General features: G+C 37.3%; 1 protein-coding gene across 4 annotated transcripts in view; it reads right to left on the minus strand.

Annotated features, from left to right (window-relative positions):
• Window positions 1-24,606, minus strand: part of ATRNL1 (attractin like 1) — a 469,005-nt gene that overhangs the window by 366,235 nt on the left and 78,164 nt on the right. For all 4 annotated transcript variants that reach the window (XM_071563466.1, XM_071563465.1, XM_071563470.1 and 1 more), the window contains exons 10-15: window positions 22,913-23,067; window positions 14,200-14,284; window positions 12,360-12,568; window positions 10,092-10,210; window positions 2,920-3,052; window positions 1,455-1,636 (exon numbers count right to left, since the gene is read on the minus strand). In XM_071563466.1, coding sequence (XP_071419567.1) covers window positions 1,455-1,636; window positions 2,920-3,052; window positions 10,092-10,210; window positions 12,360-12,568; window positions 14,200-14,284; window positions 22,913-23,067 — 883 coding nt within the window. The remainder of the gene's footprint in view (window positions 1-1,454; window positions 1,637-2,919; window positions 3,053-10,091; window positions 10,211-12,359; window positions 12,569-14,199; window positions 14,285-22,912; window positions 23,068-24,606) is intronic.

Genomic DNA, 24,606 nt, shown 5'->3' on the forward strand with positions numbered 1-24,606 from the left:
TAATCTTCTTTTATCCCACAGTTAACAAAATTAGTATGGATCACTTTTCTAAGGAATATGCTGATGGTAGCTTGCTGTAGTTGCCAGAGGCATGGAAGACTTTTCAGCCCTCTCTCTCCCCCCACCATTATCAGGGATAGCTAATTAGCTCCTGCTAATTCCAGTGCTGCTGTGCAAGGAATTTCTACATGCTTCACATACTGGCACAGCTTCTCTGTGACCCTCTGATGCCAAATGCCAGTCATATAGGAAGCCAGGCTTTCCTGAGGAGTTTACATCTTTAGTATCTCCCAGTCCTCGACAGCTATTCACACTCAACACCAATCCTTGGAGCAGCATTACAGATACTGGTGTGACAAGTTACGATTTTTTTCCTCTGTTACAGTAAAAACTGTTTTGATTCCTTTCACACTGTATCAAAAAGGGCTAGTATTTCCCAGAATTATGGTAAAAGCAAAGCTGGCAACACAGCCACTTGCTCACCTCCCCCAAGCTTTGCTGGGAAGGAGAATTGCAAAGAAAAAGTAAATCTCGTTGACATAAGAAATGTTTAATAATTGAAATAAAATAAAATATTATAATAATAATAGTAGTAATGGAAAAGAGGGAGTACTAAAACCCAAGTGAAACAACTGATCCATAATACAACTGCTCGTCACCCACTGGCCTGTGCCCAGCTCAGCCCCCAGCAGTGAACAGGGACTCCTGGTCAACTCCTTCCAGTTTACAAACAGCACATGATGTTCTCTGGCCTGGAATATCCCTTTGGCCAGTTGGGCTGTCCCAGCTGTGCTTCCTCCCAACTTCTTGTGCACCTGCCCACTGGCAGAGCATGGGGAACTGAAAAGGCTTTGATTTAGGGTAAGCACTAGCTGGCAACAACTAAAACATCGGTGTGTTACCTCAGAATCCTGTGATCACAGAACCTGTACTGGTGCATGGGGTTATTCCTCCCTCTTGCTGGACCATGTCTTTGCCTTTGTTGAATTTCAGAAGGTTTCTCTCTGTCCATCACCTTAACCTGTCAAAACCTTCTGAAGGGCTGCACACCTCTCTGGGGTATTGGCCACTCCTCTCAGCGTCATGTTGTCAACAGACCTGCTGAGGAGGCACCTGCCCCTTCATCCAATGCACTGGTAGTAAGTTAATCAATACAGAACCTTGGCAAACACCACTAGTGACAGGAGTCCCAATGGATGCTCTGCTGCTGACCATGGCCCTCTGGGACCCACCATTCCATCAGTTCTCGATCCACCCCACTGTCCACTCACTCACTCACACACTTCCTGAGTTTGCCTGCTTAAAATAAAACATGAGATGTCCTCAATACCTACACATCACTTACACCAGTCTTGAGCACCACATTACTCTCCTGTCTCTTGACAAAACCCTAAAACAGATTTCTCACAGCAAATTTATTTCACATAAGCATCAATTACAATTACTCAAGTTACCTGAAGTGTGTACTTCTGTATTTCATCCAGAACAAATTCCACTTCTTTTGAGGTTGTTAATGAGGCGAGATTTCCACTTAAATTGTAGCAATACAGCTTAGCATTGTCGTAGCTTTCCCGACTAGAATTTATGTGCAGGCAGGCATCTCCAATATGACTCCATCTTTCTCCACACAGATGAGCTAGAGTAAAAAGCGTGTGATTAAAGCTGATCTGAAAAACTTTTAAAAAACCCAAGGGAGTCTGAATTTTAACTTCTCAAGTTCATAAATCAAAATACATCCCACATTCAATTTTCCTTTTCATGTCATATGAATTCAGAATACCAAGTAACATCATGCAGAAGAGTGTACATTTATGGAAAGAAACTTATAATTGTTTTTTTATGTTTTTAAAAGACACATTTAAATTTCAGCATAATAATATTCTTGTGTCCCTATTTCTTCCCTGCTCAAAATTGAGCATAATATTACAATTAGACCACGTACATAATTAATTTTTTAACCCATCCCTTTATTTCAATGTTATTTAGAATTAAGAGATCACTACTTTACCTGATCTTTTTTTTATCATCCTATCTTTGCATTTGCATTTGCCTAGATACAAATGCAATCAGAATTATAGGAAATTCTGATAACATCTTGAGAAAATATTTCCTCTTCAACATTTTACATCTTTACTGACACTGAGATAACTGTTAAAAGATAAGTAAGTAATTCAGAGCAACTGTTACAGACAATCTTTACAAAGATTGCACAAATTCAGTTTTAAACTGCACAGAATAAATGGATTCAAATTATTCAATGAATAATCTCTACAGGAAAAAAATGTGTTCATTAATTTCATCTGAACATAAAGATGAAACAGAAAAGGTTCTGACATCTAACTGCATATACATAGTTATGAATATAAATTGCAGAATAAATATTATTTCAGAACGTTAACAGTCACCTTCTGAGAATATTTCATATTAGCATTTTAATATTCACTGCTTTCATAGTAGTACCAATATTAGACAATCAAGAAACTGGATCTTGGGCCCTATCTGCCCAGGAAAATTGAAGTATAATTGAATTATAATTTTAAAGTAAAACCCCAGCTAGCAAAAGTAACAGTGTCAGTGCATATGTAACAGTAAGATAGCAGTATGGCAATTCAGCTCAGCACTCAGTGGTCGCCTCAGCTATTGCTCCTCCCTGGCTGGTGCAGAGGTTCGTTCCATCGTGCCTTCACTGATGTCCTCACCTCTCCTAACCACATTAAAGGCAGCACTGGTACCCCAGTCAGTGGCGCTATCACATCTGTGTTCAACTGCACAGGCACAGACAGGCAAGGAGAGTCAGCACGAATAAAACAGCCCTGCTCTACAGTTTGAACCAACATTCTTTGGCAACAGCAGAGGAGGGTTACTCAGTGCTGCAATGGGCTCTGCAAAGCAGCGTGGCCTCCCCACACACACCCTTACCAGGCAGCGCCTGGCACTCCTGCTGCCGCTGGTCCCACTGGCAGTTCAGGTGCAGGGAGCAGCTCTTGCAGCTCGTCAGTTTATTGCAGATCTGTTCATTCCTCACGTGGCATTTGGTGTAGTTCTTAACTGACTATAAAAATAAAAGGGACAAAACAGCATCACAAACATATGACAAACAATGAAAAAAGACACAAGTCAAAAATTAAATACTGAGCAGGTAGATCCCTCCCAGAAAACCACAGCCATCTAAAAGCCAGGCTGAATTGAAGATTTTTCTAGATTCCCTTAGCAGTTGCAGAAAGTAAAAAAAATGCATCTCTAGAGCACAAATCCCCCCACCTGTTCTACACAACTACGAGTGTCAAATTGTACTTTGAAGAGGTCAATTCCCTGTACAGAGACCAGGAAAAGCTTAAACAATGAAACCAAATCTCTATATCTTAGATAATTAATTCTCAGTAAGTTATTTCATCCTATGCAAGCATAATAGCCAAACAGAACATAGAAAATGGCACAAGGTGGAAAATAATTACATATAATTTACCAAAGGTGCAAGAATACGCTCTACAAATGACATATAACCAGGGATAATATTATACCTTTGTTACCTCAGTATGCATGAAAAGGAGTAACACTGAAGGAATTACTACTTAGGGAGACTTGTTGGGCTTTGGGGTTTTTTTCCTGAAAATTGAGGTCTCCCTTTCCAAGTTGGGCATTTTGAATACAAATCTTTCTTCCCTCCACATAGTACTTTTAATTAAGACATAGTATTGATATCTTACTTAATGAACTGTGTTAAATCCTCAGCCAATGCATCAGCTCATCCATAAGGCTGTCTCTACCAACTTAATTTCAAGGTAATAATTAAAAATAAGTCCTAATGAAAGACAGCTTTATATTCACTGAACCACAGAATGGTCGAGATTGGTAGGGACCTCTGGAGGTCCTTCTTGTCAAACCCTAACAACTCTTGTCTCTCTAACAAAAGACTAAAGTAATACATGGTAGCAAAAATGGATTGCACTTGGGTAGCAAGTGCATGAACTACTGACAATTTTGGTTGCTTTTCTTTCTAATAGTCTCCTGTAGTGTGATTAAACAACAAACAAAGGGAAAGTACAGCAATAAGTGACACAGTTGTTGGTACTGGAATATGGGCAGTGATAGGGCAGGAGGAAAGAAGTCTCCTTTTGGTTTTTTTCAAAGTCCTGAAATAATGCAATTGTTACAATGAATTCTCAGTCTCACAAAGAGCTTCATTCCTAGTGAAGAACACTGCTGGTTTGGGATTTTATTGCATTTTAATTTTTTGCCTTTATTGGATCTGATGCTCACCAGTAAGTTTATTATAGAGGTACTCACTATTTTTCTGTTCTATAAAATTGGCTACTGTGAGGCAAAAAGAACCAGAGCAGCAGTTCTAGTAGAAGGCATCTACAGCACAGTATGAAACAGAGCCAAAGACAATGCCATTAAGTAACACAACATCTATCTAGGCCAATCCATGAATACAAACAGTAAAGCACAAAACCCCTTTCGTACATTCAGTTCCACTCCACTATGAAACATACTCACAAAACTGCTTGAGAGATGCTTTAAAGTGAGTTTTAGAACACAAATAACCACCATCTGCTCATTTACAATATCTCAGCTAATACTCACTTTTAACACTTCATGTTGACATACTCTTAAGCGGTCAGATTATTTTTAAATTATATACTCTTCAGTGGTATTACACACAGATTACAATTTTCCAACTAAACCAAGATATTTGTTCTGCTACTTTCTAATCATGAAGCTTGTTGTGTGCTGGTTATTTAATGTTTAAAATAAAATTCAAAGTACTAGAGACTATTCTATAATAATGTTCTTTGTTGTATTCCCTTATTCCCAGCACTTATTTCCCTTAAATCCAATTTAAACATTGCTTGCCTGAAAATCTCATTAGTTCAATGTAGATGTGAATCCAATAGGTAATTCATATTAACACAATACTAAGGTTATAACTTAAGCTACCAAACCCAATGAAATTCAAAAAGATGACAGCCCATCTGTTACAGAAGTACTATATTGCTGTAGGATATTTATAATGTTTACACATCAAAATATGAGTAAATCATGTTATGTATAAAGTTTCCCTCTTATGTCTGATTTACTTAGATTATTTTAAATACTGATCCTGATATGGTGGTATATAGATAGACTTATGGACTGCAGTGATTTTCTGAATATTTACTGTAGAATGAAAATACTAGAGTAGTTTATCTTGGACTTTCAGAAATTGCTATTAAATTATGTACCTCTTCCCTCCTCCTGGATTTTTCAGGTTAACAGTATAACCTTGTCTAGTTTGCCAGGTCTAACTGTAAATTATTAATTTGTAGATTTGCTACAATTTCTCTGAAGCTACTCCCAAAACTCACTACTGGGTACTCCTTAGTCATAAATTTTCTCCTTTTTCTCCAAGATAAATTGGATTCTATTCATATTTCCATCTACTATTTTACATATTTCCTCCTGACTTTTCTTTGAATTCCTCAAATGTAGGCAGATTGCTATGATTATGATTATTGGTATTAGTCCAAGGACTCCCAACACGAAAGAAGACTTTCTGGAAGGAATGCAAACATTACAAAAAGAAAATAATTCTTGTCTTTAAGGCACTATGTAAAAATATTTAACCATGTAGGACTGTAGATCTCTTTGGAGCATCCCCTGGTATCCCACATCCCTCAGCAAGATGCTCCTTATCACATCCTTCATGGGTTCTGCAATCTTTAGTTTATGTTGCCACACTCAGATATACAACACTTTTAAATCACATACCAGTTTGGGCTGTATTTAGGGAACTGCCATCAGCTGGATCTTTATCACATTGCTTGTGTGGAGACCAAAGAAATTCAGAGACTGCTGCTGGAGGGAACAGTGTGGTTGGGCTCAAAGACATATTCCCTTTGGAGCTTCTGAAAGCAATAAGGCTTTCAAAAATGTAATACAGGGAGGGCACAGAAATACTTCAGCTGTGCCTCTTCCCATCACAGTCTCTCCAAACAAGAAAAATCATGTGTACCCCACTTGAAAAGACATATCAGATACCATACTCTGACCAAAAAATATTAAGCTCATGTGCTGTTGCCTGATGTTCTTGATCCCAATTGATGAAGTGTTCTCCTTTTACTCTGCCCTCCCATATGCTTGCTGTTTGTCACAGTAAGAGAGTAGATATCTTAACAAGTTTAATGTGAAGAGTCAGAATACAAGATGAAATTTTGTAAGTGGGGTTTTCCAAATTATTTGCAAGCACCTCTATGGTTTTGAAATGAAAACACTTTCTCTTAACATTTTCCAAGTAAAGTTTAGCATTATATTACTGTTGCACTTTAAGCCTTCAAAATATTTTCCTTGAGTAATTAAGGGGATAATTGACTTTATTTGCAATCTTTTAGTATGGGCAGTTAATGTTCCTATAAATTGAAGGGTTATAGGCCTACAATGTAGAGAATCAGTGAGCACATTGTTACAGCTGCCCCAGCTCCAGTGATTACTTCAGTTTGTACTGTAGAGGAGTAAGACAACAGAAGGGGAGAAGGAAGATATTCTTTATTAATTCCCAAAGTGCACCTCTCAGGACTGCTTTTTGGATCTGAAGTGGAGTTTGGTGTGGAAATGGTAAGTTGTTCCCCAAAGAAAAGGGTGAGGAAAGAGAAAGCAGGTTGAGGAAAAGAACAAAAGGGTAAAATAAAAGACTGAAAAGGGAAAACCTTCAAGGTTCTTCCACATTATAAATAACAAAAAGAAGTAAAGATATCATTCAGTAACAACTTCCATGTGCACAACATAAATATTTTTACATTTTTCAGCCTATAAGTCTATCAGCACTTGGGCCACTCACAAGTATAAGTGGCATGGTACATGTCCAAACCCAGCTCACCCTCTCTTGCTCAGGCACATTGTTCAAAGAAGGCTGGCAAGCAAAACACATTCCTGTACTTCTAACCTTGTTAGGTTTTACAAGTCAATCAAAACATTCCTGTTTCAATTTTCATCCTTGATGCAGAAATGAGTGGTAATGAGTGGGCGAAAAATAGTAAGTACATTGAGCATCATTTCCTTCCTTGTGACAGTCATATACAATATTCTATGTTATAAAGCTGAAAACAGCCCTGGGTTAGATGCAGGAGGCTCTGTGAAAAAGCTTGAAAGAGAAAGTTATAAAGATATTAGTATGTCATATTTCATGAAATCTGTACTTGGCATAAGACCCTATTAATGACAGTATCACTGTTGCTTTTGCCTGTATGGCAAACAAATGTCTGCATTTGCACATTTTTGAAAAAAGGTACAGTGGGTGATATTGTCATTTTTAGCTCCATCAATCTCAAAGATAAAAATTAAATGTTGGTACAGAAAAATCAAAGGTGAGCAATTCAGACCTATATAGACCCTGTGAGACTGAAGGCAGATATCAGCTAAGAAGCAGCAAGGCCACAGCTGCTGTTGTCGGTAAAGAAGAAATCACTCCCTAGGAGTTCTTAGCAATTCCCCAGAAGTTTCTCATGTGAACTCCTCAGGTTTCCCACAGGACACCGGAGATGTTCCTGAAACAGTCAGGATGATTTCACCAAAACACTGGACTTGTGAGACATGGATTATAACCATTTGGGATTTGCAGATTGATGGTGTGAGGTTCAATTTAGCCAATGGAACGTAGCCTTAACCCTACATACATAAACTGTGTGCAGTGTGTAATAAATGGCATTCACTTGATCACATTGGTCTGGTGTGTGGTGTCCTTATTCCTTCACATATTTATTGTTTACTTTAATTAAATACCTTTTTGTTGCTTTATATATAAACACTTTGTTCTACTATGGAATAACCTCAGTGTAATATGTAAAGCCATTGCAAGAAGTTTGGTGTAATTTCTTGAGGCAAACTTTAAAATCTTTGTTACAAGACAAAAATCTCTAATATATTCAATGGTCAAAACCAGACAACAAGGCACTACAGTTAGCTCTGCAATATACTCACTAGTCAAACTTCAGTACCATCTCAAACCACACTTCCATGAGTGTCTGACTCACGTGAGATGGTGAGTGTAGGCAGGTATATGTGCATCATCCATGTATTAGCACTACTTATGAAGTACATCTGTCCAAATAGAATTATTTCAGGAAAAAAAATCATATTTTATAGGCCTTCCAATCAGCAGAGCAGTCTCTGCTTTGCAAATATCTGTGACCGTGAGGCCAGTGCCAAACTGGTTGACAGTGTGTCTTTAGTACACTGGCCACTTTCCATGAGGCGAAAGCAGCAGATTCTAAAACATTATAGTCTGTCTCATCTGGAGTTCTATGATCTAAGTCATAAATCAAGGCCCTTGTACAGCTGCAAAAATGGGGCTTTCTCCTTGTGGTATTTCTGAGTCTACAGCTTGTTATCCCATATTATCATCACAGTGCTGTCACAACATTTTCATTTTGCGGGCCTAGGCCAGAAGTAGCAGTCTATGAAAATGGATAATCAGCCTGATCCATTCTGTTTCTCCACATGGTGCCATTCTACTGATGCTATTTTGGTGGGTTTATACTGAAGATGCAAAATCCTTCCTCCACCATCTCACTGCCAACAGACTAATTTTGCAACAGCCACCTTCAGTTTATGATGGCATCTCTTTTAAGAAATCATTTTGATGAATTTTCGCTATCCCATTCTTCAGTAACTGCACTAACAGCCTTCGCTACCCACTTCAAACCCGAATAAAAGACAGGAAATGATATAGAGAAGACCAGTGCATCCATTGCTAATTAAGCTGACAATCTCAGTCATGAAAGGCTGTCAGAGAAGGACACCGAACTGAGAAGCTTGTGCTAAAATACCCAGTGCTTCACATTTATCAGGGATGAAGATGGTCTGCTCCTTAGCAACTGTTCCTTGCTCAGGAGCTGAAAGCCACGGTTAGAAAATTAGCACCTAATATAGTACAATGTGTCAGGAAAAGAAGAACCCTTGAAGATCACAAAGGAAACTAACCATTAGTGCCTGGAATGTGAAATCCCTCTGACAGACTCATAGCATGGCTACTGATGAATTTGTGTCTGCATTGCTTTTATTAGCAGTGACTAGCTACAAATGCCAATGATTAGAGCTGGCTGTGCTCTGAATGGGCAAGATTTGAGTCCGAGTCAATCCAACTCACACCTTAATTTGTCTGTCTGGAGAACAGGATTGATTTGCATCAGGTTCAAGCCGGAGAGCAAGCTACTTTTGCTAATGAAAGTGTGTAAAGACATGATTTTGAACTCAAGTACAGCCATGTGTCTGCAGCTAGTGGAAAAGTATAAGGGGGTGAAAATTATAAGGGTAAAATACTACTAAAAGCTTGTCAAAAATCAAAGGAACAAGCAGGAGATGCAGCAAGTGGTGAACAACAACACAAAACATGGCACTACATAATATTAAAAAGAGGAAACTACAAACTTGGCATGAACCTATGGGATGATCTGATTTCTTGTGCTCAAAAATATCAGAACAATCTCACCAAATCATCACAAGCCAGATAAACTCATGGTTATAGAAGCTCATATTCCTTTAATGAGATGACAAGTAACTCCATGACTTAAAGAAAAACATTTCTGTGATGATCAGTGAACAGAATGCCAAGACTAATGAGACAGACCTGGTACTGTTTGAAAGGCAAAAAACTAAACAGCCACCCTTCACAGGATTCCAGTTTCTGCCTGAGTACTGTACACCACACACTCACAAAATGCAAGTTAATAATGACTTTGAGACCTCTCAAGTGTCACTAATTATGAGACAATAGTATTTGTCCTGAGGAATACACAGGAGGTAACACAGACTATTCTGAATTGGAAGGGATCCACAAGGATCACGGAGCCCAACCCTTAAGTCAATGGCCCATACAGGGGATTGAACCCATGACCTTGACATTATTAAAAAGAAGTTTTAACCAACTATTTTTTCACCCTGAACTACAATTCTTTGCTGCAGTTCAACTCTGCCTTCTGCAACACTTTTTACCGCAAAAGTCTGGCAAAAAGGTTTACGTTTGTGCTCAAATCAAGCAAGGATTATTCTACTACACACTATACTCAGAAAAGCAATAGTCCTGGCAACAAGCTCACAGATTTGCAAGGACTCACCATGCTACAGTTACTGTTTGCTGAAATGCACTTCTTGTCATCACACCACTGGCAGCCGTTGGTGTTGGCGGTGCAGCTCGCACAGTCCCCGTACCGGTAACATCTGTCGTCGGCAGCAGCTGGGACACAAGGGACAGTCAGAGAAAGGGCCCACAAAAGGGGAATAATACCACGTTTCAACACTTGCCTGGAGCTTTTTCTGTTACATCCTCCATTTGAATTCTAGCCATTCATGGAGGTTTAAGTTACTGCAGGAAATTAATTCTGTTCAGTTAATAAGATTTACTCTTTTAAAAATTCCTTTAGTAACAACTATTTCTGAAGGCTCCTAAGTCTTGTATCAACTGAAGGAATATTCACTGACTTACAGCATAAAAGCCCTCAGCTCAATGCATTAATTAAGAGTATGAAAAAGTTTCTTCAACAAGTCTTTCTTCACTCTTTTAACATAGAAGAAAGATTCTCTTCAGATGCAGGTTTCTGTTAAAAGATATTATGGCTATGCAAGAAGATGACAATAAAAAACAGTAAATAAAAAAACCAACAACCTAAGACAGATATTAGCAAGACATGGACTTTACATAAAACCTCCTTCAATACAAAAAGCGTATGAGAAAGAATTCATGTTAAATCCTCAATACTGGAACTTGGACTAAAATTTAGGTAATTTAAAATAGTTTGCGACACAAGTTGTTACTTTTGTTTAAAGGAGGCAAAACTTTGAAAAATCACTGTGATCCTAAATAGGAGAATTTGTACCATCTCCTACTGTGCTTAACTTCTGTTCAGTTTAGTCTCAGGGTCATGCAAGTTTAACAGATTCTCTTGCCAGGGAAGTTTTCCTATCCAAGAATCGATCTTTTGAAAATCCACTAAAATTTCTGCTTATCCTTTAATATTGACCATCAGCAGTTTCTCTGATGATACTCTCAACCAGGTAACAGCTGAGCCAAGTGATGTAAAAGAATATAAGAAAAATTGGCTTTGGGCAAAAAATCACCACCTGAAACTGGAAGAATTTGACAGCATTGAAGCAGTGCTGTTCACACAACTTCTTTGGAACTGGAATTCTGCAGACCTCACCCCTTGCATGTTGAGTTGTACTTTATTCCCACTGCAGCAGCTGTACTTTAGAAACTGCACTAACTTTTTCATTTTACTTCACCCTTTCTGTCTGTGCTTCATTTGTGTTTTAAGCACCTGTTGACGTGATCAGCCTTTTAGAAGATCCACTTTCTGCTCTATGGAATTTAATGTCTCAAGATTTTTCTTTTTAGATATAGATGAAATTTTCTAAGCTTTGGATCTCTAAATGTCATGAAAATGTACAAAAGGTGTTTTCCAGAAACCTTTACCTGGATAACATTTTTGTTGTATCATGCAACTTTTTTTTCCTCTGAGTTTGCAACTTTATAGGCTGTCCAGAAACTAACTTAGCAAAAGCTAACAGAAAAATAGACTGTCCTGAAGTGTTGATTAATTGCAGTGCTAATAACTTTTCATCAAGCATTAAACACAGACTGGCAGTTTAATTGCATGACAGTTTGTACACACAGCACACAGCCAAAGTTTGGGAAGTAGCACTGTGTGAAAGGAGAGATGCACTGAAAAAATAATAGGTGCATGTAGCAAGGATAAATATTCTGCTCATGTGACACATAAGAACAACACTTTCACAAGTATTTATTTGTGACAAGCCAAAATGCTTAGGAATAGGTTGCAACAGTTATTCATAACACCAAATTGCTCTTTTAAACAATACAGCATAGAAATTCAGATGACAAACTTGAACACATTCTGATACACTGCAGAAAAGGGCTTGTTTGCCTCAAGTTTTTTTCCAGCTGTGACTGTGCTATATGTTTCTGCAGAAATGCTCCTGTTTGATAGACAATCTATTTGAAGCAGCCTTGCTTTCCTTCTCACTTTCTGCCACACACAGGTATGAGAGTGCCACGTGTCACTTGCAGTGCCCATTTTTGCCCTGGCTGCTCTGACACTTTCCCTTAGCACATTAAACTTCTGCTCTTTTGCAGCTGCTTCTCTGTATTTAAAATACAAAAAAAAAAAATCCAGAACTGAATTATTTTTTAAAAATAGTCTATAAATCACTTGCACTGGGTATTCTCAGAGATGAACAGTCTTAACATTCCACTTGCTGGTTACATGTTGTTATTTTTTTGGGAGTCATTCTGGGTGTTGTCCACCCCCTCCCACATCTCCTACATCACACTGCAAATTAACACTAAAAGACTAGAATTCACTGACCTGTTTTCTTGGGACATTTTGCTCTAAGGATGTTGTTAGCATGCCCGGATTCCCAAGATTCACAATGTTTCTTGTTCCACAGACACCTTATTCCTGGACGAGCATTTTTACACAGCTCTTCATCTCTGAACGCTTCGCAGTTTGGAGGTTTGTACACGAGGATGTCATTCAACAGAACACTTGAAAATCCCCCAAATATATACATGGACCTATTGGGGAAAAGCAAGGAAATGTAACTGTCATTGTAGACATGTTTTCTTGATTTCTTATCTGCCTTGCTATACAATTAAAAATCCACTTAATGAGAACAGGGCATGAAATACTGGCCTGCAGAAAACAAGAACATTTTTCTGCAAGAAGATTTAAAAAACAGCCAGCAACAATTGGCAGGATGAATATTTCTTTTTGGTTAACATTTCTGGTGCAGTAGCTGTTGACATCAGAACCAGAAATCTGAGTCCTTAACTTTCTCATTTAAAATTAAGAACAGTCTCAGGTAAGAGACAGCAATAGAAAACCTCTATATCTCTTCTATCATATATATTTTAAAAGAGAATTTAACATAGAGTTACTAATAGCAGAAATCCTAAGGGTATCTTGCATTGCACTTCTTTTTGTGCAGAAAAACCTACAAAAAATACCCTTAACTTCTGAAACCAACAAAAATAATAGGCATTTCCACCTTGAATATAATTCATTGAAAGTGACAGTTCTTGAAGTATCAGACATAGCCAAGATGTTGCAAAACACACAAATCAGAATGAAAAACTATCAGTTGCTGAATTCATTAATTCCAAGCAATTTTCTCTTAATGAATAAATCTGTTCATTGATTAATGTCAAGTGCTCTGTGTACAGACTTACAACCTAGTGCTATTTTTGTTAAATGCAGTCACACTCTTATTTGTAGTATTACTTATTACCTCTGTTACTTCTGACCTACACAACCACCCTATGCAGAGGATCTGTAAGTTGCCCACATATAACTAATACTGAGTTTATTAGTGTGATGAATAATGTAGAAGAGGTACAATGGCACTGTGACTATCAGATATGAGACCAGATGACAACCAACAAAAGTAAAACTGACACAAGCAACCACTAGAAATTTCTTTAAGCCTGAAAACTGTTTCCTACAACTTTTCCACTGAAAAGCAGATGTTTGTCCTACAATTTTGTCTTTGGGGATTGGGGTAAAAGAAGCAGAGAGTTCAGTCACCAAATCCAGAAAAATCCAGATCCACTTTATCTCCTGTTTCAAGATGATGAAGGTTTATTGTGCTCCCCTACTCAACAACTGACAGGAAGGAATGCTACATGTTCTAGAAGATAAGTAATATACTTAATATGGTCTAGATACTGGCAGGCTTTTCCTCCTGCAAGTGGTTAAAGATGATAACTGTATCAGTATCATCAAAATCCTACCTTTTTCCAAGCAAATATTATTATGTGTTATTTTATGATTGCAGAAGAGCAAAGAATGCAGCATGCTGCAAAGAGAAAAGGATTTCTCCCACCACAACTAGGTGAGGATTATAGTTGGTACCAAATAGCAAATTCACCGTAGCTCACAATACTGAGAAAATGCCTCAGTGTATGAGAAGGTTACCTTAAAATGCCATTGAGCAGGTCCCACAGCCTGGCAGATTATGATGAAGATTAGCTGTACTGATTATCTGAGACAAGAAAAGACTCTGAGGAGCACCACTTTTCTTTTTAATAATTTACATCAGTTCTATGTCATTGAACCACACTTCACAAAAGTGTAATTTCTGCTACAGGGCTGTTGTTTTTTACATTCAGAAAAATGGTGAGGAAAATTTAAAAGACATTTCATTTACCCATTACTGACAACAGCAGTGTGACCAAATCTGTTGACATCTCGATGCAGATTGGGTTTTGGTAAAATCTTCCATTCATCACAAGCTGAAAGACAAAACAAAATCATATGAAAACATATACCAAATACTTTGAAAATTTTTCAGCAAAATATACACAAACTATATTTTAATTGCTGAAGAACAAATCAACAGGTGCTCTATTGAGATGCATTTCCTGAGTAGGTGCTCCAAGAACCCGTCAGCAACACTGATCTATCCTGACATTTATCAAGGCCACAAGGCACTCAGAGAAGTGTTTCTTTATTGCACATACATTTCCCTGACTTCACAGCCCATTTCCACACTCACAGCAAAAAGCACTGCCATCATTGTTATCAACTGATCAGGAACAGTGCCCTAATATTTACACACTCTCAAATCAGCTGAACAAATTCAATTCCCCCATATTCGAACATCTACAACAGTGAACTTATTCTTTGCATAACTGTTTTAAGACAAACTACCACTCCTCCAGCTCTGCAACCCACCTCATTATTGGTATCTTGATTTAAGAATGCTACTAATTACCTTCCTTTCAGCAAATATTTCAGATGAATGTGGCATCAATATCTCCACGTCAAATTAACTATTCAAGCTATTTCTTTTAGCACTGCTGTAGGAGCATTTACAAATATGGTTCTGGTGTGGTTTCATTTTTCATTCCTGACTGGAATATTAGTTCTTGCACAAGACTAACACAGCTCTAAATTCCTGATCTGAGCATCTCTGTTTAATACATAATACAGGTAGTTAGTCAACTCATTTTTGGCAGGTTTTGGTAAAGAATCAAACAGAATTCATTCTTGCCCATCATCTTCAAATTTGTTTGGAACATCTCTAAGTACCCAAAATTCCAGACTTTACTGTGTTGTTCCTAGAAGAAAGTGCCACCCAGTGAATGCAGTATGAATTGCAACTTTATTTACCAATATTACAGCACTCCATGTGTTGTATGTGTCGTATTAAGTCTAACAACAACAGCCAACTCTATGGAGCAAAGAATAAAATACTTTCCTCCGTAAAATGTCACACACTCTTAAGGTACTATTCAGAGAGGAAGTGGAAGGCATGGTATTGGTTGTATTTATCATTGCCTCTGTATGTAGCCAGGCACAACAGAAAGCACATGGAAGCATATACTGCATTTAACAGAACCAGTCACCAAGGAGATGAAGGAACATTGCTATTCATTCCAAACTGATTAGCAGAACTTTTAGTCACTGAAAAGTGCAAGGAGAAATACTGGGGCTTTTCATTTTATGACTAAGGCTTCTGCCTCAAAAACAAGCTGTATCACGTTATAGCATTAGAACAAAAAGGTTCATAGTCCCCCCTAGTGTAGATTAAATGGTTACCAGATGATACAGAAGTGGCTCTGAGAGTGAATTGCCAGTCACAAAAATTTCATATGTGACAAAACACAGCACAGAAATGCACCAGATTTGAATCAGTGCAGCTGATGCTGGGAGAGGAAAACCCCAAGTGAACTCTGCACAGGGTAATGCACTCCAGGGTCCACCCTCCAACAGGGCCAATTTCAACATCTCAACTACAACCTGCTGTCAATAATGCATTACTGATACCAGAGAGCATGAGCAAGACATTACACAGGAAAGTTCTCAGTGCTGCAGCAGAAAGTTTCCTAGTATGCTTCTACAGAAAAAAAACAAACAAACAACAAAAGCAAAAAAACAATAACAACAAAAAACACCAACACAAAAAACCCCCCAGCATTTCTAAACAACACTGTCCTATCAGCACAATACATGAAAGTAGAATTAATTTTAAAAAATTTAATTACAATCATATTTATCAAAATGTGACTGGAGGAAGAATAGAGCAAATACAGCATCCTAGCTCACTTTCTTAGTCATGCAAGTCTTTTTATGAGTATTTTTTGCTCTTCAGACACACAGTTGAACATAATATTTAAAACCTGTTCAGCAGTACAGGGCTGTCTAAAGTTTGCACTTGCCAGTCACATCTGATTTCAAACAATGTATTACTTACACACTGGGGCAGAACAGAAGCAAGAAAGTTAACACAGTTCAATTCAATCTATATCTGAATCAAGTTAATAAAGCAGTTCTGAAAATTATAAAATATGAGCATTCAACTATCTCCAATTTAAATTTTGCTAGAGGAAAATGTAAGAGAACTGCAGAGCTACAAGCTGTTTTAAAGGTAATTGCTCTCCCGTTTCTTCTTAAGTGCATTAAGGACATCTTAATTATTTTCTACAACTAAAGAGACTATGAGAATAACTGAAAATTTTGACAACTCCCTTCAAATCTACAGGAATACAGGAGAACATGAAGGAACTGAAAAACTCATCTGGAAAACTGCAGGCATCGAAAAGAAGCTTATTTACAACTCATCTTCATCCCCCACCCCACAATGGCCAATTCTGCACTCAAATCTGAACAGAAGAACTGTGGCCACTCAGAACTTGAAGGTGGAACTATCTCAGAGTGATACTCTCACAGTTCCCTTTAAGTAATGGAACAGGTTCATGCTTCCAAAACATGATAAAAGAAAAAAGACTTGCTTTATACAGTATAACAGTAGTTAGAGTAATGACCCAAGATGTAGGAGAAAAAGGTTTATTTCCTACCCAATGAGATTCAAACCTAAAGCTTTCATCTCTGAGGAAAGTACCCTAACTGTTCTGGTGAGGTAACTTTTCACTACTCCAAGTTTATGCTGTTCCACTGAACAGGTTTTAAAAAAAGAAATAAAAAAACCCCAGAGAATGGAAAACATTGTTAGAAATAAGGAGCAACAGTTGTTAGGACAGTCTCTAAAAAAGGGGCAAAAAATGTTCCATACTTGACCTCCAGGATCACACTGGTATCTCTGCACTGGCAGCCTGATTTAGTGACAACCTCTTACTACATTAGGAGATATGTTTTGAGAGAAGATATATGAAACTATTTCTCAATTACAAACAGATTTGAAATCCCAATGTATTTATTCTGCTCAATGGCACTCTGCAACACTGGCAGTGCAGCCTTGTGTTCTACAGAGAATCCAATGTCAGATTGTGTTTCTAATTTCTCATTATATATTTCCAATAATTACTCAGTTAGTTTTTCACTGGTAAAAGAAGTGATATTGTTTCACAAGTATGAACACCATTATACTTCTGTCTAGTTCTCTTCTTTGTGACTCTGGACAACTAAACACAAAGAATTAAACATCATCAGAGATAGATATGAACAAAAAAGTTATTTTCCAATTCTTTCCACACTGCATAAATATTTTTCTTTAATCAGATACTAAAAATCTCCTTACTCTCATGAAAACACAAAAGCAAGTCTGTTCGCAACAGCATGAACTGAATTTAAACTATAGAACTAAGGTCTACAACAGCATCTACACAGAGAACAGTGACTCCCTAAGCAATATAAAGAAACCAACAACGTTAAGCTTTACTATTAAATGGAGCAATTAGTGCATTATATTATTACAGCTTTGCTCTTCTAATAGCACAGTGATATGGAGGTAATTGCTATTACAGACTTCACCAGAGCTACATTTATGACTTAAGTGCTCAGGAACACATAAAACTTAATCTTTCACAGCGGCTGCTTTACATTTTCTTTGTGATGGCACATTGATAATCCATTTGCAACTCCAGAAGGAGGGAGAATTGCAAAAATAGATGGGTTTACATTGGAAAAAAAAATAAATTTACAGACATTTAAACTTTCTCATTTTGTCAGTGACAAAGGCTAGGGGTGGAACAATGTGTTTTACAAGCAAACATTTTAAGAATAAAAAGTTCATTTTATTACAATATACAGGCAATAGGTTTGATTACAAGTGGAACTAAAGTCAATCTCATGAGATAATTTTGATTTTTTTTCCCAAAAAAGAAAATGCTTTCAAGCTTTGTTTGAATACCCCAGAAGAAACTTAATATTTCACATGCAATATTGTCTTTCATAAGTAATTGAATTTGCATACTATTTAATCCATAATAATAAACTGAAATCCAGACAGTAACAAGACTTACAAAAGAAGCATTGTGGAGTGTTTTATTACTGTAAATATATGGGTTATTGCACTTCTCCCATAGATACAAACACTGCTGGAATACAACACCACAAGGAGAGAACACAGAAACAGCTGTCATGTTCCAGTGACTTCAGTTTTTGGCCTTTATAGAGATTCCCTGTGAGTATTTCCCTGTACAGCTCGAGGGTATCCAGATACCTTGGCATTAGCATAGGTGGAACCAAAGGACAGAGACAGAATACTTCATAAACTGAAACTTAAGGGACTTAGGCATACAGATATATACTTACTAACAGTACCATTTGACCAGGAATTAAAATAGATAACCTTACTCTTAAAAAAAAATCTATTTAATGATATATCTTTTTAATACTCACCTCAATAGTCAGAATCTGTTTTAAACTCTTATTCTCTGTTTAATTAATCTATTTTTATTTGTAAATTTTGCATCTGAGTTTTCATAAAATATAATTATATTACTTTTCTAAGACCTGACTGAAATAGAAATACAAGGTCTAAGCATGTGGTGGCTCCTGTATCACATGGAACATATGCACATGGAACTCCCTGAGTTCCAAAGAGCTGTCACAAAGCACAGACTGTCATGACCAGTGCAGATGTATTTTTTTCTATCTACACCTATTCCACTTCCCTTTCTAAACAAGGAAACTGCTACAAGTATCTTTCGAAATGCTTTAAGGGAAGAAATGAATAAACACCCTGGATTGAGCACTGATGCCACATCCATAATAGGCAGGATCTCAGCAGCTGAGGCCCTTCAGCTGCTTTCTTAAGGTAACAAATGTGTAAAAAAAGAAAAGCCATAACCCACATCAGTTAGAAAACTGCAGGTCACCCACAGCACTGGAGACTGAGCCCAGTGGCAGCCCCATCCCCATTGCCAAGGCTCTTCTTTCAGGTCAATGTAAGCAACAACTGCTCAGTTGAAAATACCTCACCTTTACAAGAATGACCATTCATGGTTCTTTCAGGAGCTGCCAGAGCAACCTGAGGGGAACATGGTGGTCAAATATCACAGGCCAACGAAAGCACACCAAAGCCAGATTTCTAAAGCTCATTTTATGCAGCAGTCTTCTCATCATGTATTTACCGATATTTAAGTAAATACATTAAACAATTAAATGATGAAATTATGGCACTGTAATACTTTAAATAATATCTCCACATCTCTGAGTCTTCAGAAAAAATAAAAGGCAACTCTTTGCTAAGCTTGGTAAAATTATTGCTCTCTGGAGATGCTTTCTCCCTCCCTTGACTGAAGGAGGTGTGTGGATTATCAAATTGCACTACCAACAACCTTCTAGAAAGCTAAACCCAACCGAGATGAAGCCACTCAAACACTTATTCCAAATAAATATGAAAAACAGTGTTTTCGTGGATAATAAAAGGCTGGAGCAATCTATCCATAAGACCATGTCACATATAATAAGAGAGATAATCAAAAGTACTCCATAGTCCAACTTGAACATAAATAGTACAGGCTCTATCTCCAGGATTCAGCTGGTTTCCAGACAGCACCCATTTTTTACAAGACAGGGCATAACATTCCATCACTTGCAAGTTATCTAGGAATTGTGAGGCTGATAGAATCATATTTTTTTTTTCTTTTAAGCATTGTTCAAAAACTCAAAATACAAAATAAATAAAATTCTGAACTCTACCCACTCCATAATTATTTAATTCTTAATAAAATATTTAATGTTTTCTGAAAAAATATGTTTGTGAGATTCTGTTTTTAATTTGGTGAAATGCATAATACAGAAGATTAAGTTGGAATCAAATCAATCTTCATAGATTTCATTTTTTCAAGAGTTATTGCTACATTCAGAGTAATTACTACATCAATTTCTTACTTCATGAGTTTGATAACGTGGAAAATGTGACTTGCAAGAAAATACAAAGAGCATATTAAATATTGAAATCAACTGGGCAAACCAAAATATTCCCCACTAAAAACAAAAAAAAACACAAACAAACAAAAAGACGAAAAAATCCCCAAAACACCAGCATAAAACACTTTCATAAAGGAGGATAAAAAACTACTGGTATATGAAAGCCAGAAAGTTTCACTTAATCAGATCCTGGGACTCATACTATTGATTCACAAGTGCACATTCTACAAATAAATGTAGACCAACAAGTAATATTATCCTCCAAAATGAGGAGGGAGCTCTGTTTCATTAAAAATTAAAACCAAATGTAAACTGAAGTGAGAACAAAATCAATAGCTCACACCATCAGCTGCCTACCAGAAGCTATGGAATACACAATACAGGGATACACTAAAAACATTGAACTGTTCTGCAAAGGTTTTATTCACACACTTGGTGAAATCAACGTATTTACTCATTATTTTTGTATTAAAGCAAACACATTGCATTGACATCTATACAGGATGCCATAAAGAGCCATTAACTGGTCCTATAAAAAGGATCATGTCTCAGCCTCTTCCACCACTGGAGGCAACTGATAAACGCTTGCCAAAAATAGATGCAGGCAGTACCCACAGGCTATTCCCACCAGGATCATGCATGAGCCCATTTCCCAGACTGCTCTAATACATTTCCCAGATTTTAGCTCCCAGGACAAGTGACTGCTTTTTGGCCAAAATATGAGCTGTATGTTTGTTTTTAAAGCCTCTAAATAAAATACGGACATGAAAATCAGAGAAGGGAAAAACTATTTGTGGTAAAAACAGCAGTGGCGATAAACAAGACAAGAAGCAGATTATGAACTTATTAATTTCCCTTAGATTTATAGCCTCCACAATTCTATAGGGAGGCTTTTCCATAAATGTACAGCTCAAATGGTTGGAACCATTCTACAGGCTGAAAGCTGACACACATCTTGTCTTAAACAGCTTTTCTCCAAACTGTGTTCTTACCATACACTGATAAACAACAATTTTTCTGCTCTCAGCCACTCTCTTGTGAAATTAAATGTACCACATCTTTTTATTGCCTCCTAAAGGCTCCCCATTCTTCAGTCAGCCTTAACACCACTTGCCATGCAGGGCCCTCTTTGAGTTTGCCTTTTTTAAATGTGTCTTGGCAAAATATCCAGGGTCTTGAGAATGGCATCGATACTTCTTTCTTCTTTTCATTACGACTGTATAAGCCATTTCTACATCCACACGCCACTCCTGACTCAGACACACAAGTCACTGTCATTTCCTTCAATTTGTGGGAGAAAATTCCCATCATTTCCTAAGTATAGGACTTGCACCTTGTCCCTTTACACATTATCTCATGATGACTGTCATTTCCAATCATCTCATTCCTCCCAGATGACAGCCCAGCTTCCTCCTCCCCACCTGTTGGCAGCAAAGTTTTGTGGGGCTCTTTCATCACTATTCACTTCTGCTTTTTAATTTGGGTAACTGGGAATGATTTTTGTATTTTGACACTTGTCCTGTAGACTGTCAGGCTCTGGTGCTTCAGAAGTAAACTTTTTTAGCATTGTCCTACTAAGATGACCTTCTGTCCCATAAAAAGAAAGCACAAAGAACTGAGACATTTTCATTGCACTTTAGTCCATTGAAACACAGTTATCCCTAACATGATGCAAAAGCATTCCATAGCCTTTTATTGCCCTGATTCATTTAATGTAGTTATTCCATTTATCTACATGAGGAATCTATATCCCCCAGGATTTTCCTCCCACTCAGCAAGAATGCTCATGCAAGACTGTGGGTGGGCTGAAACAGGCAGTTATTGAGGCAGTTATCCTGATTCAGCCATTGCTTGAGTATCAAAGATAGGAAACTTTTAATTAATACACTGATGGGAAATGCATAGGAAGAGTCTGGAAGGGGGAGGGCAACTTGTCAGAGGAAGACATCCTGCAAAAATCCACACATCTGAGCCATCAGCCCCAATCTGTGTCTATTCATCCATCACATCCATCTCCCAAGGGGCTGTTTCTCGACACTCTGTTTCCATAGTGTGGATTTCCTGCTTCCAAAGTGCTTTTCTTTTGGCAACTCTCCCAATCTCAGCTACCTGAGCATCAGCACCCACCTGCCTGACTTACCCCCAACTACCTTGGCTTCTGCACTCCCTGATTTTCAGCTCAGACCATGGTGGGGGTAATGTATTTTCCAAACTGCCACCAATTCCAACCTTCTTAGGAACCTCTCAAGTGCTACTTGTGGGGAAATGTCTTGGTTGCAGGTAGGTTGTCATTTGGGGGGGGGGATATGGGCTTTTGTTTGTTTGTTTGTGGGTTGTTTTTGTGGCTTGTTGTTGTTGTTGGTTTGTTGTTTTTTTCAATTCCAGCAACATATTTTATTAATGTTATGTAGATAGTCTCTATGGAAAATATATCAACACTTGGAGGTAATAATCACTACGATCTGTGCTCAGCTCACTTTTGTAATACCACAATGCCCCAACACTTGTATTTAGCAATATAGTCACTATTCAAATTATAAAACAGTATTACGTACATATTCCAAAACTGATCATTTTTGCTACTGTGCTTTGTCCCATAGACCAAAAAATTCAAACTACTGCACAAAAACCTGTATAATTTATAAGTAACTTGAAGATGTTTGGGATCAGAATTAGCTGGACTTGAAAGAGATGTTGTAGTATTTAAAACTCAAATGAGAAAAATACCATACAATACATACCTATATCATATGCAAGAAAGTCAGCAGAAAAACACTTTGCACCATTGCTCAGGGAAGTATCATTGTGAGTGTTTCCACCAAAAATGAGCATAGCTCCATTGATTAGCACAGCAGAATGAAGGTATCTTGCAAAACCACTCTCTTTCAAAATAGTCCTACAAAATATAAGAACAAAGTAATAATGCTAACACATGAAAAACTGTATATGCACATCAAGAAAATGTACAGATGAAAACAATACAAATCACAAGGAAAACAGTAAACTAAAGATATTACTTAGCAAATATGATGAAATTATTCATATTGTTTCTAGCATTACGAATTTTCTCTTAGTACAATAAATATATTTATCTTTCATTTAAATGTCACGGGTTTTTAATGAAAAAAGCAGGTTTTCAAATAATATTTCTGAAATAAATTGTATCATGTTTACATTCTTCAGCCATGACTAATGATATGGTAACTTTTAGTGAAAATTGAATGAAAACCCATTCATATTATTAATTTCTATTCTTATACATTCTTAGCCATGCTGTTCATTTGCCCAAAAACTGCAATAAACAATTCTGTAAAAAGCTGAAAGAATCTTTAGACCATCCTAAGTATAGTAAAAGGATAAACTTCCTTTTTTTAATTAATTGAACATTCAGATGTGGAAAATAATGGTGGAAGTGATTCTAGGTATGATAAAAACACTTGCACTGTTTCTCAAACTGATTCAGGGTGGGAAACTCAAACATACAGAATTTCAGTACTGAAAAAAACCAAACAGTGCCCACACACTGAGCCTTTGGTGTCTCTTCTTTCAGGCCAGCCTGTGTCTGTGTGGTCTGCTTTGTGCCCAGCACCAGCGCGGGCCCAGCAGGAGCCAAGAGCCATCAATGCCACAGCTCCAAAGTGGCAGGTGTGGGGTGAGCAGAAAGAACAGAATACAAACTGGATTCAATCACAGCAAATAAATCTTACCCAGGAAGAGAGTAACCATTTGTGGGGTTTGCTAGCTTGAATTAGTTAAGTAGACCAGCTGTGGACATGTTTGTGAAGAGCTGATTAGATCACCAGTGCAAAATACTTTTTTCATTCTCCTCATAACCTTTCACTTGTCTCAGTAATCTCAGTTTTCAGGTTTAGACTCTCCCTTCCATTTATGCTCCTGCACACTGCTTATCTATGATTAAACTGTTTTGTCATTTGATTTCTGTAACAAATTGACTCAACACTGTATCCTTCTGATTGAATAATCCTGTCTCTCTTGAATCATATTCATAATATTTTTTCAATATTTTTACATTATCACCGTGTTTTGGAGTAAGTGTTTAAAATACATCTCATTGTTTTGATATATAGACAAAACTCAATCAATAAACTTGAGATATTTTTTAGTGATGAAAGATTGCAGTTTTAAACAGTTGAAAGGAAGGCATTAAACCTAAATTTTTGTATTGTTATCCAAATAAATTCCCCCCCAGCCCTAGAAAGTATCATCAAAGGAAATGTCAAACACTAAACAAAAATAAATGAGCTTTTTTATTGCTAAAAAATATGGCAGTTCCTTTAAGCCCCAAGAATATCCATGCACTTCTGGTATCAGTCCCTTGTATTTTTGTTCCACTAAGCAACTTGCATTTTTCTTGTCCATTTCTGGTGAACATACTTTTAAAACAGAACACCACATAAATGTGTTTTTATAACCA

Source organism: Pithys albifrons, chromosome 9 (assembly GCF_047495875.1).
Source record: "Pithys albifrons albifrons isolate INPA30051 chromosome 9, PitAlb_v1, whole genome shotgun sequence".
Lineage (NCBI taxonomy): Eukaryota > Metazoa > Chordata > Aves > Passeriformes > Thamnophilidae > Pithys > Pithys albifrons.